This window comes from Rousettus aegyptiacus, unplaced genomic scaffold, assembly GCF_014176215.1.
Source record: "Rousettus aegyptiacus isolate mRouAeg1 unplaced genomic scaffold, mRouAeg1.p scaffold_m13_p_5, whole genome shotgun sequence".
NCBI lineage: Eukaryota > Metazoa > Chordata > Mammalia > Chiroptera > Pteropodidae > Rousettus > Rousettus aegyptiacus.
The window spans coordinates 94,395,631-94,414,685 of record NW_023416308.1 but is presented as its reverse complement, the minus strand read 5'-3'; the positions used below and the strand labels follow the sequence as shown (position 1 = coordinate 94,414,685).

Genomic DNA, 19,055 nt, shown 5'->3' with positions numbered 1-19,055 from the left:
TAATTATCCATTCTAAGCACTGTAACCTTGAATGGAGATTTCAAAATTGAACCTCTGATCTCCAAAGGGAAGCTGTTGACATTTTTAAACAAAGAAATTAAAATAAAGCCTTCCGAATGGCACAAAATTAATTTCCTATCACCTTTAAAACCATGAGAAAATAAAAACAGCAGGCTGAAACCATTTGTTACCTAGCTTAGATCACAGTGAATTTCATAGTTGTCTTAGTTGTTTTAACATTTAATGTTGAGATATACTACAAGTTCAGATTTTTTTCAGAATTTCTGCTTTGAATTATTTACTAAAAAATCTTGTATAAAAATAATTCTTAAGAACATTTTAAAAATAAGTACTTTTCAAGTAATTTTATTTTATATATTTTTGAATCGAGAACTTATTTAGAGTAGAATTTGTGAAGAACTATTTCAGTGAAACATATTCAAATGTATTTAAAACAGTCAAGACTTCAGAGGCGGCATTTGTTTTTCATGCAAGATAAACACTAATGCTTAAAATATAACAATATAGATCCAAATTTCTTATTTTTAAAAATAAATTTCTAACATTTTGAAATAACAGATAAACTCATCCCCAATTCTAAAATCAATATCAATTATTCTTAATTGGCTTCTCTATATATCTTTAAGAAAACCAAAAAGTGAAATAGAATTCCTAAAATTGATGAACTTTTAAACATACCACCACAGTCAGAATTCTGGGTTCAGCTGCATTTGGAATCCTTCATTGCTGACAACAGTCTCAAATGACAATCTTCTTTTAAGCACTCTTCAGCATGACAACAGAAAGTTCTCCCTTCCACGCCTGCTTTTTCCATTAGCTAGAGTGTTACATATTGAATGCTGCTGTACAAAGCATTCGACTGGAGGGATTTTAGACAACTCTTGAAATGCTTGAGTCTGAATAATATATATATATATATTTTAAAAGACAATTCATCTCTTTATAAGGATATATGTACTGCTTTTTATTACATTTTAAGGGAATTAGTTATGGGGTGCCATAGGGGGCTGCCTTTATGTGTCATTGGTTAATAGCGTATGTATGACTCATCTAAGTGACAGTCATATAATGTCAGTGACATTTTGATGACTTTATTGTCAGTTTTAAATAATCTATTATACTTTCAGATATTTGAATGAGTTGGGCAGATTAACATAAAAGGTGGGAGGTATGTTTCAATTTGAATAAAGTGCTTTGGCAAAAAAAAAAAAAAAAAAACCCGAAAAACAAAAAAAAAACTTTTTTATTGGTGAGTGAGGCAATTTTTTTTTTTTTTTTTTTGTAGCTGAGTGGGGTTCACTAGGACTTCTTATGGATTTTTTTTAGCTTTTCATGGAAATGGCCTCATTTTCTTGTTCATTAAAGAGAACCAGAGGACAGAAAGAACAATGAGAGGGATCATTTTATAAACTATATAAATGTCTAACCAATGTGCTGTATACTTGAAACTAATAATAAAATAAAAATGAAAAAGGAGAAAGGTACAATAGAAACCTTTGTGGTTTATGAAAACTCTATATCTGTTAAACTAGACATTATATTATTTTGGCTCTGGGTTGAATATAATGAAGTGATTGTAATCTGAAATCAACAGAAGTAAATGTTATGTAAAAATAAATAAAAAATAATAAAATTGAGTCTTTTGTCCCCCTGTGGGACCATTTACACCATAAGATGCAAAAATGATTACATTTATTTCTGTTAAGAAAGCCTGCTCAGGACAGCTTGTAATGGAATTGATTAAACACTAAGAGGTAGCCACTTAATAGATGTGCCCTTCAGTTAATCAGTATGCTTAAGAATTGATTTTCCTTTAGGATCACAAAAGGAAATTTTAACTTGACACACAGTTTGAAACCTTAAAACACCAAAATGTAGATTACTATAATCCCTGTGTTTAAACTGCTCATGGCATCAAGGGATTAACAAAATCATACAGGTTTCCATGACTGGGACCTTTATCCAAAATCTTGATTTGTATCCTTTTTTTTTCTTTTTTTATACAATGTGTGCTTTAATAATTTGTTTACTCAATTTTTCCCTTTATCACAGATTTTTTATGTTTTAAAATTTATTTAAATTAGCCTCAAGTATACAGTACAGTGGTTAGACATCTATATAGTTCATAAAATGATCCCTCCAGTTGCTCCTTTCCTCCCCTGGCCCTCCACTTAGCCATCATATGAATGCTGACTGCATTCCCTCTGCTGTGCGCCCCATCCCCGTGACCAACTATCAACCCCTAATTTTACTTCTTCAACTCTTCACCCCATTCTCCCAAAGAAATCAACAGTAACAAAACAATTTTTAAAAATTCCACAAACATAAAAAAATTATTTGATAAATAGAGTTTTATTTTTGCTGAAATTTTTTCCTTTGAGGACAGTGATAGCTGCTCAGAATATGAATATTTTGGTGGATTCATTTGGTGAGATTAAGAAATCTGCATGCCCATGTGAATTGAAAAAAAAATACATGGGGAGGTGAAGGACTAAAAAACAGCAGAATCATAATGAGTGTTTTATAGTTTATCAGGATCTGAGCACAGGAGTTTCAATTTTATTATTTTTCTCTGAAGCATTAAACATCAAGGAAAGCACAATATAAATGGTCCTTAGTGTACATGATCATTTCCCAGTAATGCAAACATGTTCTCTAACTACCTGATCTACCTGTCTTATGGCTTCGACAGTGCTTTGTGTAGAGCGCAGCACAGTGCTTAACAGCATGGTCATCTCCATATAATTCCTGCCGACTGCTTACCCAGAGGCATGATAACAGGGGAGTCATTTCACCCTTCTGAGCTTCCATTCTCTACCTTTTTGGATTTGTTCTGAAGCTAAAAGAATATAGGTCATCAACAAAATCCCTGAGAGGTCTTTAATAAATGTTAGCCGTTGTAATTATTTCAGATGATCATTATTATGAATGTTCCAACTCTCAATCCTGTGATCCTTCTGATACACACATAACCTGGAGGGCCTAGTTTCCTGGTTTCCTCCATAACTGGAGGAGGGAGGTTAATGAGGTTGCCTTGACTTTGAATGTGCTCGAATAACATTAGTTTTGATCTGACTTCTCTGGCTGCTTTCATGTTTAAGCAGTTAGAAAATCAGTTTAATGTGAGCTTATTACTGATTAAATATATAAATATCAAGTAGAACAATTATCTGTACCATTTAACTGGTATGTTCACACACTAATATATTGAATTTACTTTCATATCCCCAAAACGTATGTAAAATTTCTGCATACGAGTTATTGTAGCTCTCATTTTAGACCTAATGTCCTCCAGGGAGGCTTAGGAGATAGATCTCTCAAAAGGAGCTCTTCAACCCTCATGGGGAAAAATAGTAAGTTGGTGGGTGACTGGGGAAGCCTGCTATGTGTCTAATTATCAAGGCATTAGTGCCAGGAGACAGAAAACATTCAAGGCATTTTGTTTGTTTCTTTGTATTAGTTATAAAGTAAGACTTCCTAAGTAGACGGGCACATTTTTTTTAACTCTACAGTTTTTGAGGGAACTAAAGACAACTGCCCTAGCAGATCAATACTGTACCTAAATTTACTCTAGTAATTAAAATGTCTCCATACCTTGATATCCTAGCATTCTGCTCTGGACATAGCTGTTGGAAGCTGTAGGGGATTTTGTGGAAGAGAGGGGTGAACTGTTTTGTCTTGCTCTGTTTTGTTTTATTTTCCGATTGACAAAGGGAGCTACTCTACTGTGATGCATCTGAAAATATTAAATCCACTGATTATTATGTAATCCCAAGGAATGCACACCTCCTCCCTTTTCACTAATTTTGTTGAAGTTTAGTATTAAGTTTGTAACAACTCCCTATTTTTATTTGTTTTTTGATAAAAGAGTAAATTATAAACAGGTCAATCCACCTCTGGAAAGTTATGAGTTAGCCACACGATTATTAAAATGCAGAGCTGCCTACTTCGGAGCAATATTTTAGGTATGATTTCGAAAGGTATGAATAACATACACAAGTATATTTCTTACAGTTAACTACTGAACTGGAGTCAGAGATGCACCGAGTTCTGGCATCAAAGAACCACGCTATACTACAACCCAGTTTTGTTCCTGCCTAGCTCAGATACTGGGCCAGAAATTTACCTCTCAAACATTATTTTTTTCATTGGTAAAATGAGCTTACTACTACTTACTTTCATTGAGTTGTTAGGAAAATTAAATGAGATCATGCATACAAAGTGTTTGTAACAGCACTGTTGTATAAATGATTAACACACATTAGAGGGGCAAACTGAAATGCTACTTATGACAGTTACCAGACTAGAAAGGTGAAGTCCTGAATAGCTCTTGTCTTGCCAGTATAGCAATGTATAAAAATACTTTTGGGAAAGGATCATCTTATTTCAAGCACTGGCTCAGTCATTTACTAGCTGTGTAAAATTTTTAAATGAGAATGATAATATAATATTTATATCTTAAATTTAAGAATACATGAAGTAAACTTTGTCATTTGAATTTTACCAGCCAGTGATAAACACTATAAAAAAGTATTGTATACAATTCTAGTATTTTCTCAATGAAAAAGAGGTAGTGATTTTTATATAATTGGTATCAAACTGCACATATTGTTTTTATAACCACCTTCTTACATAATCATACTGAATGGAGGGTTTATTTTCAACTGCCTTGTTTGACGGCATTGCTATTTTTAATTTTATCTTTTACTCTTGAACATTTAAGTGCATTATTCTCCATATTCCATTCCCTCACAAATTACAGTGTGAGAAACATCCTTAAACATAATTATTTGAGCGAACATCTAATTACACTCTCTGGATAAATTCCTAGAGTGTGTCAAAAGGTAAGATTATTTTCAGGCTTTTAATCCTCATGTCTAATTGTTTTCAAGAAAATTTGGATCAATATACATATCTGTGTGCAAGAAATAACAGTTTGCCAATGTATAGTATAAATTCTGGGCTTTATTTTGTTTTAAAATGTTTGGTTTAAAAACATTGCTTACATTTGTATTTCTGCAATTGTTAGTACTGCTAATCACTTTACATGTTAAAATTATATTGTCTTTCAATTACCTTTTTACTTTTGCATTTGTTGATTATAATATCTTTGCAGATTAAGATTAACCACCCTTTTGCATGTACATTCCAGTATGTCAGTTCATCACCACATTTTAAATTTATCTCTTACTTTTACATTGTATTGTAATTTTGATACTGATTAGTATACAGTCCAATCTATCAAGTTTTCCATGATTGATTTTATTGTTGGTTTACAAAAGCCAATTAGAAAGGCCATTTATTTAATTCTGTGATTTAAAAAATGTTTTTTTTTACATATTAATTTTGAATTTACTATTATCTATTTAGCTCTTAGATTAATTTTAGTGTAAGATTTGAGATAGGTAAAATATTTCAATCCCTTCTGAATAACTGACCAGTTATTGTGAGAACATCTGTACATTTTTTGAAGGATCAATATTTCTTTACTGATTTCTAATACTATCTCTATTATAACACACTCACTTTGGGTTTAAGCAATCCATAGATAAGTTGGGGGATTCTGGAAAATTTTATACTAAATCTTCTGGAAAATATAAACTAGCAATCAGTTAGTGTAGAACATGTCCTCACTACTTACTAGGATGGGTTTCTCAGGGTCAAAGTAAGCAATCAAGTGGCACAAACGAGAAAGATGCCTCCTATGTTTGCAAGGAGGATAATACTCTCCTCAGTATCAAAGATTCTGCAGAGAAGACCATGCATCCTTTGAGCTGCTGGAAAAGAGTTTTCTTAATACTAGGCAAGAAAATAAATTTAAAACACTGGCTTAAAATATCAATAAACTTCTATGATTTTCTGTATGTCCCATATTTTGTATGAAAATTAAATATTAGGGTATCATTTTCCATAATGATATATTACTTTAAAAAAGTATCACTTCAGGTTCTAAGTTAGGAAAATATTAACATTTTCTTTAGAAATTATCACAATAAATGCAAATAATTAGCATTTAACTTCATGTAAAATCTCATCAATTAAAGCAGCCATATAGGGCCAAGTTTAGTCATTTGTCTTGTAGTTTAAGTCATCATGATTTTTCAATTGCTGGGAAAAATATGCAAGTTCAAAATACATGATTTAGAGGCAAAGAGCCATAGAGGCAAATGAAATAGTTGCCAATATCCATATGAAAGGTACATTGTAGAAGGCTGCAGAGGCTTTCTCTCTCATCTTCTCTTCCATATGATCATCATTGGCAGTCTTATCAGAAAATTATTCCTATTACCAGCTGAGTTAAAGGGGAACACCATCTGCCAATGCCAGTTGACACAGTCAAACTGAATGGCCTTGTGATTTAAATTTAATGAATTGCTAAAATATTCATGTCAAGATTTTCCTAGTCCATAACCTCTTTCCTAATTTAATATCCAACATCCTGTAAGAGGAGACGTCACTGTAATTTGGAATACAGATTCATATTCCTAGACTCATTATTGGCAACAGCTATAGTTATTTTTGGCATCCCAAGAGATAGTAGCAGCAGTAAACTCTTCATTAATGGCTGCTACAGGAACTGTGGATTCTGCTTCACAGTTTCGTTCCTTCTAACTTAGATTAATTGTACACATTCCCTGTATATTGTCCATATCTAGAGGCCTTGGCTGGTACATATGGCATGGCTCCTTGACGGAGAGAAAAATTTTGCTTCTGAAGATCATTCAGTTGGCTATAGGATCTTATCTTCAGGTGTTATTCACAGAGTTCTCTATATTAATGACACAGAGAAAGGCAATATTTATCCAAACTATCTTAAAAACAATCTTTCTCTACTCTAGAACTTTGCTTGCAGTCAGCCTAGGTACCCTAGTTTGAATTTATGCAGTTGTTCCTTTTCTTAGATTACAAATTTGCTTCCTGAAATTTCCTATCCACACAGGTGTAATGGAACCATTTTGTCAAAACATTGAAAAAAAACAAACTTGTCTTTAAAAAATTAGTCTTTTGCCATTTTTATTGGGTTTTTGTGACTGCTGCTAACTATGCACATATAATTCAATTGAAATAACGTTAAAATTTTATCTTGATTTAATATTATTATAAAGAAAGCACTTTTGTAGATAGAGTTTTTTTTTTTTAAAAAAGATAATTTCACAAAGTTTTAGAAAGGTTGTCTAGATACCATGAGATTTAGGTTATAATATTTAAATATACTTGGGTTATGAAGTTAAATAGATAATATGAGTATGTGTGGAGGCACAATTTTCCAAATATTCCTAAATATACTTGGATTCTGTAGAATTAAATAGATAATGTGAGTATTTTGTAGAGGTACAATTTTGCAAATACTCCTAGTAACAGAAAGAATTCACTCTATAATAACAATCATGGGTACCAGCTAATAGGCTATCCTTTAACTTTTATGGTTGTCTCCATTAGCTATTGCTAAAAAACAAACCCTTCCTAAACACTTTTTATTTAGCTTATGATTCTTATTTAGCTTATTTAGGCCAAATAGGGTAGTTCTTCTGATCTCAGAAGAACTCATTGGCTTTTTCATGAGTCTGAGTTTCCTGGTCTTTGCCACTGGATTTTCTTATTTCTCTGCCTGAATAGGGCATCCGGGCTCACCAGGCTCTGGTCTACAGGGACTCATCCTCCTGCAGTCTAGCCTGGACTTTTTCACTTGGTAGGGGCAGGACCCCAAGAGAAAGAATGGGGGTGCAAGATCTGAGTATAAAGTTCAGCGCTGGCACATTTTTACCTCTACAGCAGTCTACTGGCCAAAGCAAGTCCCAAGGCCAGAGATAGATTTTATGTCTTGATGGGAGGACCTGCAATCTCATTGAAAATAGAGTGAATGCAGAAAAGAAAGAACTGTGGCTAATTTTCTTTCTACCACAATGCCCCTGACATATTTAAATATGGCTCCCATTTTAAGTGTGAGGCTAGCTAAATCTAGACTTATCCCATATTTAATGTCATCTCTAATTTCTAGAGCTCTTAGCTTTCTCCATTTATATGTATGCATCCCAGTACTTAGGTAACAATATCTGTGTTTGCCATATTTCTCCATCCTACAATGTCATACTTCACACACAGTAGCTTTCAAATATGTACTATTTACCCTATTACTTTATCAATATCACTTCATTATATTAGCTTTCAATATTGCAGGTCCTTTTAATCTCTAAAATATTAAAGAATTTAAGTATAAATAAATAGCACATGCTATAAGTTCAAGATTTGAAGGAAAATATTCCAAAGATACAATTCATTCTTCTGAAGATTAATTCCAGAACAAACTATAGTGCCTTACAAATATACTTAGTTGACTAAATTATCATAAGTGGTGGATACATGATCAAAATAAAAATTCACCATGCTGACTCAAGACCATTCAGAAAATGTTTACACAATGGTTGACAAAACAAATTATTGAAGAGATATAAAGTCTATCAACACAATGCCCAGTAAATTTGTCAGATGTGCTTCTAGATTTATTTGTTCATTTTTACAGTTGACAAATTTAACAGTTTCCCCTTAAATTCAATGTAAGACACCACCCTGGAGGATTTGGAGTTATTTCCTATGAACCTAAATTTTTAGCTAATGGCAAATTTTGTGAGAAAGCTCTACTTGTTTTCTGTAATTCAGAAATTGTCAATTACTCACAATGTAGCCTACATTAGGAGTCACTTTCCCCCGCAAGTTTAGGCTCTCTTCCTGTTAACTCTTTATAAACCTGCTTTGTCATCCCTAAAATGGTCTCGTTACAACTGAATAACTTTTGTGAAGAAACAAAATATCAGATACATTGCATAATATGCATGGGGCAAGTTGCAACCAGTACAATCATCCTAAGCAAAGATCTTCAGCAACACAATTACACTCACATATATAAATATCTATTAATTTAAACCACATGAAAGTTGTTATTTTGTGGGGTATAAATGAATAAATATACATACCATAATATATACATAATTATATATACATATATACTCATATTATTTCATGGTAGAGTAGAAGAAGAGGAAGGTTGATAAATTTATAAATTGAAAGGTATCTAGATAGTAGTTCAAATAGAGGATTATATATAATCTTGCCTTTTGAGGTTCCTTGTGGCAAATGTATACAAAAAAAATGTATTCTAAGCCGATTATTTTGCCCTTCATTTAAAGATAAGTTTTGCAAGCAAGTAACTAGCTAATGGCTTTTAAACATTTTTTTTTTTTTTTTGTAATGGAACCATTGGCTGAAATGGAATTTGTGTTGTGGCCTAATTTATGAAATAGATAAAAGTGGACATATTCTGATAGAAGTTAGAAGAGTGAATCCAAAAACATCACTGAGTCATGAATTTTATACAATTTGAGTAGAAGTGCAATAGTAGATGATTATATCATCAGGTAGATTTGCCAAGACATTAGACTAGGATTTCTTAAATTGAACATCTGTGGTCTTTTACCATCATCACACACCATCTCTTATTTTAATGTCAAAACCAAAATATGCATGTGGGTTTACCTGATTCTTCTTAACTTTATATTCTAAAGTTCAAATTTAGTCAGAGATTTGGGAATTGGCTACTGAAGAGAAGAAATGAAATATAGGGTAAATATGGGGTGGCATGTGGTAAATTCTAAAGAAGGAGATATACATATTTTATTTAATCTTAGTTTATTTTCTAAATATTCGAAGTATGCTATGCTTGTCTTCCTATTGGTAATAAAGGCATCTTAAGGAACAACCTCTGTTTTTCCTTAATTTATGTTATAATTCCTTCATTGGATCAATGCTTTACAGATAGTAGAGACTCTTTAAAAATCCATTGTATTGATGAGAGAGAGAGAGAGAGAGAGAGAGAGAAAAAGAGAGAGTGAGAGGTAAAGTAAATACAGGGAGATAAATCCCTGATTTGTAAAGATAACCTAAAAATTATTGTCACAAAATAGTGACCTATTTAAATAAAACCAAAGAGGAATAAAGAAATTTGGCAGAAGCATTATCCCCAGATCTCTTTTATGATAGTGATATTTAAATCATTCCACATTTATGCACGAATGCTTTGTGATGACTAATAAAGGGATTTGCAAAGTTAATCCAAGCCAAACCAAATCAAACATCACAGAGAAAAATATAATCACGAATGTGATTGTTAGTCATGCTGTGACAATGAAAGCTAAATCATTCCTTGTATTAAATTAGCTTTTACAAAGGCATTTCTCTTTTAATCAATAAAAACGAGAAGAAAAGAAAGGTAAGCTTGGATTGAGTCAGGATTTGTCTTGGATGGAACATATCAAAGGGGTATTGGATGACCATACTCAAAAGCTTTGAAGAGTCTTTTTGCAGAATAGTGCAATTGCTCGAGCCAGGTTTCTTTCCTTTGACTGAACTCTAGACCAGTTACTTATTTGTTATTGAACCATAATTTTAATGAGGTGTTCTCAATCTCAAAGTTGTTACAAAAACCTGCCATACAGTCAGCTTTTACTATGCTCCAGATACTTTCATAGGGTTATCTCATGTAGTCATAAAAGATTTTGTCAAGCAGACGACATGATTCTAATTTTACAGATAGGCAAAACAAGGCTAAGTGAGTTTAATTAACCTGCTCAAGGTATCACAATTACTAAGTAGGAGAACTGGAATTCAAGTCTTGGTCCATTTGGTATTAAAATCTACGTACTCATTAAATCATGATGCTTTTCAAAAAACATGAAAAATAAATAATTTTTAAAGAAAATATTGCTGAGTGATTTTGTATTTCAGATTATTTTTTAAAAGTTCTGTTTGATAATATAAATGAATATAATGTCTACATATTACTTTTCACTTTTGAGTCCTTGAGTATGTGTATTAAACTGAGTACCTACTTATACTCTCCAGCACAATATAGATTACTACTGAAAATATTGAAAGGTTTTAGAAGCTATGGTCTTCAAATGGCTTACTGATAGTATAATCTGCATTACCTTAGGCAATCTTCTCTTGGATTCAGAATTATCTTTGGGGATAAAATCTTTAATGAGCCGAGATCGGTCATAATTAGCATGTTCTGATTCATCCATGTAATCTTTATCTTTTCCTAGGTCTAGAAAAGAGACAAAGACAATTACATCCATTTTTATCTTTTTTTTCTTTCTCTTTAACATATACTAATCTTTTAAAAATGTTTTCCAAAGGCTCAGTCAAATGAAATTTGGCCCATCCATCCAATAAGTAAGCCAAAAAATTAATAACACGAAAGTTTGTTTGTTAGTGAGTTAATATGAACACTACAGTAACTTCATAAGAATTAAATGCATCTCTGCTAATTACTTAAAACTGTTTGAAAATAAAATTAGAATTATGCTAATTCTATTGGACACATCATCTCTTCTGAAGTTGAAGATACAGATATTTGTAAGAATTCAGTAGATTCTTAAGCATTTATTTGTTTAATAAAAACTGTATAAGTTTGAGAATTATTTTCTTAAAAATTGGAAAGTGTAAAATGTGAATTTGGCTTAAGGGTGTAAGAAGTCTGAGAAATTATAGAAGAAATTTTAACAAACATTACAAGGAGGATTTAAAAAATATATTAGGAGACTGAACTCAAACTACAATTGCAAAAAGGAAAAAGGTCATTGAAAATAATATTTACCATTGAGATGATACAAGGGGTAAGACTCTGTAGTATCAGTCATATATATGAATAACGAATACGCTATAATCAGTGTAAAAGGAAATAAAATAGAAAATCTCTATGGTAACTATAAAAAGTGCTATTGACACACGTCAAAAAATTCATATTCCATGTGATGCAAATATCTCTTCAAATTAAAAAACAAAAAGATTCCTATATATTTAGACTTTAAAAATTAATTAAAATGTTTTAGAGAGAGTTTATTTTTCCTCCAATCTGTTAATACCTATTAAGCATTAATATTGACTTGGATGACTACATGTACTAATTTAAAGAGTTCGATCATGACATAGTATTATGACAGAAGGAAAAACAATTTGTTTATAATGCATGCATTGATTTCTTTTATTAGTAAAGCTTAGCATCTGCTATAACATGTTATGCCAGGTATAGCTGGTAGTACCAGGTTCTTAACAGCAGTATGAACAAAGATCAGACATGTCTTAGAATAAAATTAATTGTCAATTATGTTAAAATTCTCTAAGTATTTAGGGTTATAACTAGACATTAATATAGCTAACATGGATGGAAGATTACTATTTATTGAGTAACACACAAAGAGCTAGAATCTTTATATGTATTATTTCCTTTAACCCTTATAAAACTCTATAAAGAGGATATGATTTTTATTTACATTTACTAATAAATAAATTTAGGCATATGGAAATTAAATAGCGTGCCAAAGTCACTAAACCAACAAGAGGTACATCCAGAACTGAAACTTATCAGGATCTAACTTCATAGTAGATGTTTGTGAAAATAGTGTTTCCCTTAGATTTAAATAAATTACAATTCATTCATTCAACAATTGTTTATTAAACACCTATGGCATGCCAGACATTCTTTTAAGAGTTATAGCAGTAAACAGAACATTCAACTAAGAGAAGAAAAACAATAAATAAAAACAAACAGAGTAAAATACTTAGTATGCTTTCCGGTAAGCACAGTAGTGAAGAAAAGTGAAGGTATCAAAAGTGGGAGGGGAGTTACTTTAGTACACAGAACTGTAGCAACATTTGAGCCGAGACCAGATGAAGTGAGACAGTAAGTCATGTGGGAGGTAAACTGGAAGAAGAATGGACCAGATGGAATAAATAAAAAATGCAAACCCCGGACTTGGTTTGAACTTTTGTCAGATGAATGAGAAAGGAACTGAAATTTTGGATTAATTTGTTGAAGCAGTTCCCAAACTCCACCATGTTCAACTCCCAGGTTTGTAAGGCACGAAAGCTTAGTGCTCTGTTCTCTTCTCTTCTTCTTTGTTCTCCTTCCTTCTCCTACCTTTCCTTTCTCTCCACTCCTCTTTCTCCATTCTCTCCCTATCTCCCTGTGTCTCTCCCTCCAGGTCCTCCATCTTTTTTTTTCATCTTTTGATTTTAAGCAGATAGATAAACTTCACATGCTATTGAGGGTTTTGCACTGGTTAGTGGGTCAGAAAACCGTTATTTCTCATCTTAAATTTGCCTTGTCTTAACTATGTAATTTTCTTTCCCTCCATCTATAAAGTGAAGGTTTTGAAAAAGATCACAAAGGGTCCTTTAAGCTGTAAAAATTATTTAACAAAGACTATGGAGAAGGCAAAGATTTGCAATTTTAAATAAGGTGATTAAATTCTGTGCTTTAAAGAATACAATCAAGAAAGTGAAAAGACAACCTACAGAATAAAAGAAAATGTTTGCAAATCGTATATCTGATAAAGGACTACATACACACACACACACACATAACTCTTAGAATTCAATAATAAAAAGACAAATCAGTTTAAAAATGAGCAGAGAATCTGAATAAACATTTCTCAAAAAAAAAAAGATACACGAGTGGCCAACAAATGCATGAAAAAATGATCAAGATTGTTTTTATTTATTTTAATTCCAATAAAACCCACAATGAGACCATTTTATACCCACTAGGATGGCTGTAATCAAAAAGACAGGCAATAACAAGTGTTGGTAGGATGTAAGAAAATTGAACTATCATACTCTGCTGGGAGTGAAAAATGGTACAGTTACTCTGGAAAACAGTCTGGCAGTTCTTCAGAAGTTTTAACATGGAGCTACCATAGGATCCCACATTCTACTCTTAGGTATATGCTCAAGAGAAATAAAAGCATAAATTCACACACACACACACACACACACACACACACACACACACACACACATAATAGCCAAAAAAATGAAAACAATCCAAATATCCATCAATTGATGAATGGATGAAGCATGGTTTATCCATACAATGGGATGTTATTTATTAATAGAAAGGAATGAAGTATCGAATAATTCTAACACTTGGATGAACCGGGGAAATATTATACTAAGTGAAAAACCTCAGTCACAAGAGACCAAATATTGTATGATGTCATTTATAGAAACTATCCAGAATAGTTTATTTATTGAACTATCCAGAACTAATCTAAAGAGATAGAGAATTAGTGGTTGCCTATGGCTTGGGGTCTAGGACGAGAATAATAGGTGTTTGCCAACAGTTATGAGGTTTCTTTTTGAGGTCATGGAAATGTTCTAAAACTGATTGTGGTGATGAAAGCCCACGTTTTTTAATATACTAAAAACCACTGAAGTGTACCCTTTAAATGGGTAAATTGTACGGTATGTGAATTATATCTCAAGAAAGATGTTATACTTAAAATATCCAAGATTTTCAAAGCCTAAGAACACTATTTAAGGTGTTAAAGCAGGGAGCCTGATGCAGTGGAATGAGAACACTGGTTCAGCAAACCCAAGTTAAAATCCTGGTTATGTCATTTATTAGTTTAACAGCAGTGGCTCAGTTTCTTAATCTGAAAATCTGAGATAATAAAATCCCGTCGTTCCGAAGATTAAGTAGGACAATCTAAATGACTTGAACATGTTAGGTACTGAAGAAATATAAATGCCTTTTCTTTGGCCCTTCTTTAAATTCACAGTTCTAGTATTTAGGAATCTACAAAATAAAGTATGTAAATTGGGGCTACCAAAAAGTCATATCTTCCATTTTAAAGCATAAGTAGATAGGAAACACGGTAATTACTTTGAGTATGTCAATAAACAATTTAAAATTAAATTATAAATCTCATTTATGATCATCAATAAAATGATTTGTGAAAAAACTTTTTTTGAGTTGAGTGGAAATCCATTAAATGTTCTAAATTTTGGTTGCGAACCATCATCATCTCAAAGCTCAAGGGACCCAAGCAGTATAGCAGAGGCCACTACGAATGCAACAGAAACCTTATGGTCATCTCTGGGAGTGTAATTTTAACAGCCAAATAATTCCAGCTCAATCATTCTTTATTATAATGCTATTTTATTCCAATACTTTGTTTCATTATATTAGAATTGCTGGAGAATCTGAGAATGGATGAAGTAAATCTTGGGCAATTTTAAATATGTGTGACTGATCTTACTAGTTGACCTCCACTAGTGTGCACCTGCTAATCTCAGACATTGCTCATAATGGTGTGTTCCAGGACTGTTGAGGTAGCTGAGGTTGAAGATTAAAATAATAATAATAATGATTTGAAGTTATTGTCATATTTTATAATTTTTATACTATCTCCAACATATATTCCCTTACATGTCTCAAAAGCTCTTAATTCAATTCTGCTCAAACAATGTCTATTTACATTACAAAAAGGAATCAAACCATAATATTGATGTCTTCATTTCACAAGTGGGAAACTGAGGCACATATGGTGTGTACTCTTGTGGTTAGTTAAAGAATTAGTACCTGAAACTGGATCTTCTGATGGCTGATAAATTTCAGTATTTTTAAAATTATTATTCCATCAAAGTTTCCCATGAAAAATAAATCTAATAGCTCATATATAGTTCACTCAGTGGTTAAAACATGGTGATAGCAATGATCCAGATGTACTAATCCTTTGCAGTTCATTTGTTGCCTACTTCTCCCTAACACTAACACTAGTTTTGACACTAGCCGGCCACAGTGAGAGCACTACTGGAGCTATACTTAGCCAACCCCACAACTACACAAATCCTGCAGATAAAGTGCTTTCCACTGTGTCAGTGAATCAATGCTTATTCTACCTAAATCTATCCTTCCATATAATACACCCAATCATCATGTCTCCATCTATCATTCAGTAGATAGTATGTGCAAGGCAATATAAATAAGACAGAAATAAATAGTAATTATAATCACCTAGTGAACTGAGCATGAATATAGTCATATCCAAAGTACAATAATAAGAGCAAGGAGAAAACATCTAAATGACTTTGAGTATTAGGGAGGATTCACATGACAGCAATATTAAAAACACATTTTTCTACTCCTTAAGAAGAGTGATGACTAATGGGTCTTTAAATGTTCTACAAAGAGATTTGTCAATACAATTTAAAGGAAAAAGAAACATAATCAGATTAGGCCCTCAATGAGAAAAATAAAAAAGTACTAATTCCTAATAGGTGAGAAAAATCACAGAGAGAAATGACATTATGGAGATCAACGTAATGAGTGAATTCTACAGCAGAGTCTCCAAGGGGTGTGCGAGTGTGTGTGTGTGTGTGTGTGTGTGTGTGTGTGTGTGTGTGTGTGTGTGAATATTCTGTCTTTTATCCATTGGTCTGCCCTTCCACTGATCATAAAAATGTTCTTTAGGCACCTATCATGTGCCAGGTACTGTTCTGGATTCTGGGCTACGGATATCAACAAGATTGACAAAGTCTCTGTCCTCTGGAAACAGAAAGAGGGAGAAAAATAAATCACTTAATTTCAGGTAATACTTAAGTATTATGAATAAAAATAAATCAAGAGTAGGAGACACAAAGTATCTGTATAGATTTGCTTACTTTTAGTGTGAGGGACCTGGGATAAGAGAAAGCTTATTCTGAATAAAGAACTAAAGAAGGTTGGATTGGCTGCAGTATTATAAAAGGAAGCATTAGGACCTGGCCTAGAGAGGTCAGGCACAGATATCCTCTAAGGCCACAGTAAAGAGTTTATATTTTAAATATAACAGGAAACCTGGAGAGATTGGAGTAGAGAAATAATGACATTTAATTTTCCTTTGATTAAAGCTTTGTGTAAGTTCTGTGTGGAAAATAAGACTATAAGGAGGCAAGAGCTGGAGCACAGAGACCAAATAGGAGTTATGACACTCGACTACCAAGTGATAGGAGCGAGTGACTGGATCAACGTGTAGCGGGGGATATAGCATTTGTAGCAGAAAGTGGTGAGCAGTGTCAGATTCTGAATATAATTTGAGGCTTGAGCCAAGGGGACTTACTTAATGTGTTTAATAAACAAATAGATTTACAGTGACTGTAAGCCTATTATAATTGGAAAATCGTATGTTTTTTCACTGCAATTCTCTTATTTCTATAATCCTTAAATAGATTGGTAACATTAGTAGAAAGTTCTTTTTTATACCATATTCATATAAAACATTACTGGAAAAAATAATGAAAATTGGTGGAAATTATCTAATACTACAGAATGAAAGCAAAATCACCATGTACTCATTTGAGTATAATTGTTTTATGAAATAGGACTAATGAGCATTCCAGCAAGTGAAATTAGTAAGTTTGTAGAAAGCAAACAAATGCCTTAACTATCTAATATAAATCGCTTCCTGAAGGAGTTATTTCATAACATCAGCCAAATGTTGATTTCACAAGATTAGACAGATGTATATTTTTGTTGATTGGAATCAAATTATGTTGGTCTTAGTAAGTCCTATTTATTTCACTTCGAGTTACCCAATTTTACTGCGATTTGGACATGGGCAGAATCAGGCTTCAGTTACCTGTTAATACGGAAATCTGTTATTATTTTTCAGAATACAAATGAGAGAAAAGGGCAGGTGATAGTAGCAAAGTTTCTAAGATTGATGGACAAGATTATTGCCACATCAGGACTTCAAATTCTTTATTACATTTTACCATGTAATGTTACCCCTACCCCCACCTTTCATGACTTCCATCCTGATACTCATCAACACCTTGCGGAGCTAGTGTTTCTTCACCATCACTAAGCACTTTTCACTTTAAAAGCTTCTATTCCTATTATGGTGATTAAGAGAGAAGGCGTGACTTCTTAGGTTGGAATCTCAGTTCTCCATTGGCTAAAATATACAGCATTTGGCAAGTTATTTTATCCCTTAGTGAATAAGGTTTCTCAACTGTAAAAAGAGGGTGATAATAGTATCTAAACAAAAACATTGTTATGAGAATTAAGTGAGATAATGAAGGTAGAGAGTTGTGCAATAAGAGTTCAGTAAATCATTGTTATAAGGCTGTGCCATAAGAATCACATTTCGGTGATAACAGAAATAGCTGGTTAGTAAAAATATCTCTGAGTCCAGCAGAATTTAATGTGAAAAATAAGCTTTGTGAGTGAATGAATAAAGCAACAAACAAGTGTTTGTTGAATCTCTATGATGATGTACTAGGAACTGTGATGAAGCTATGCCTCTTCATTTAATTCAACAATCTTGCAAAGTATAGATCACTAATCTCAATTTACAAATGAGATTAATGTGGCTCAGATAGGTTAATAACATGCCACATTCACACAGCTAGTAGATTTGACCAGTATCTGGATGGGAAAACAGCACTTCATCCATACTATTCTACAAATCTTGTTGGACAACCTTAGCAGAAATTCCCAGCTCTAAACCGACAAAACCATGAATATTCCTTTCTCTATAGCTTTCATTTTGACCAATAAGAAATATCAATCCTCAAACAGGTGACGGTCAGATGGGAAGGGGGTTGAGGAATTGGGTGAAAAAAGGTGAAAGAATTAAGAAGTACAAACTAGTAGTTACAAAATAATCATGTGGATATGAAGTACTGCATAGGGAATATAGTCAATAATATTGCCAGGCGGGTACTAGACTAATTGAAGAGATTGCTTTGTAAATTATATAAATGTCTCGTTACCATGCTGTACACCCGAAACTTCTACAAAATAATATTGAATATCAACATTAATTGAAAAATAAAAATTAAAAAGTTACATTCTAAGAATATAAAAAGTCTTGTAAATTGAATAAACATGATTTTGCCACACACACGCGTACACACACACGCATGAAAAGATATTTGGAAGAAAAATTCAGGGAATTTCTCAGAACTGAGACAGAAATCAAAACCACAAGATGAAAGGAAAGTTTCTAAATTTTAGTTGGACTTCCAGAAAGACAGGAAGAAAAAAATAAAAGGGAATAAATTGTGAGGAAATTATATCAAACTAGAAAGGAGATATGAGACAAACTGAAAAGACACAATTTCGAGAGCAAGATGAATTAAAACCACATGTGTGTTTTTATACACACTCTTAAACATAATGTACAATTCTATAATACAAAAAGTAAAAA

General features: G+C 32.6%; 1 protein-coding gene across 7 annotated transcripts in view; it reads right to left on the bottom strand.

The window, feature by feature from the left end:
• ANO3 (anoctamin 3) overlaps nt 1-19,055 on the bottom strand; it is a 347,116-nt gene that overhangs the window by 130,366 nt on the left and 197,695 nt on the right. For 5 of the 7 annotated variants that reach the window (XM_036220667.1, XM_016147425.2, XM_016147424.2 and 2 more), the window contains one exon: nt 11,004-11,122. The exons of the other annotated variants lie outside the window; for them this stretch is intronic. In XM_036220667.1, the coding sequence (XP_036076560.1) occupies nt 11,004-11,122 (119 nt within the window). The remainder of the gene's footprint in view (nt 1-11,003; nt 11,123-19,055) is intronic. 7 annotated transcript variants of the gene reach the window in all.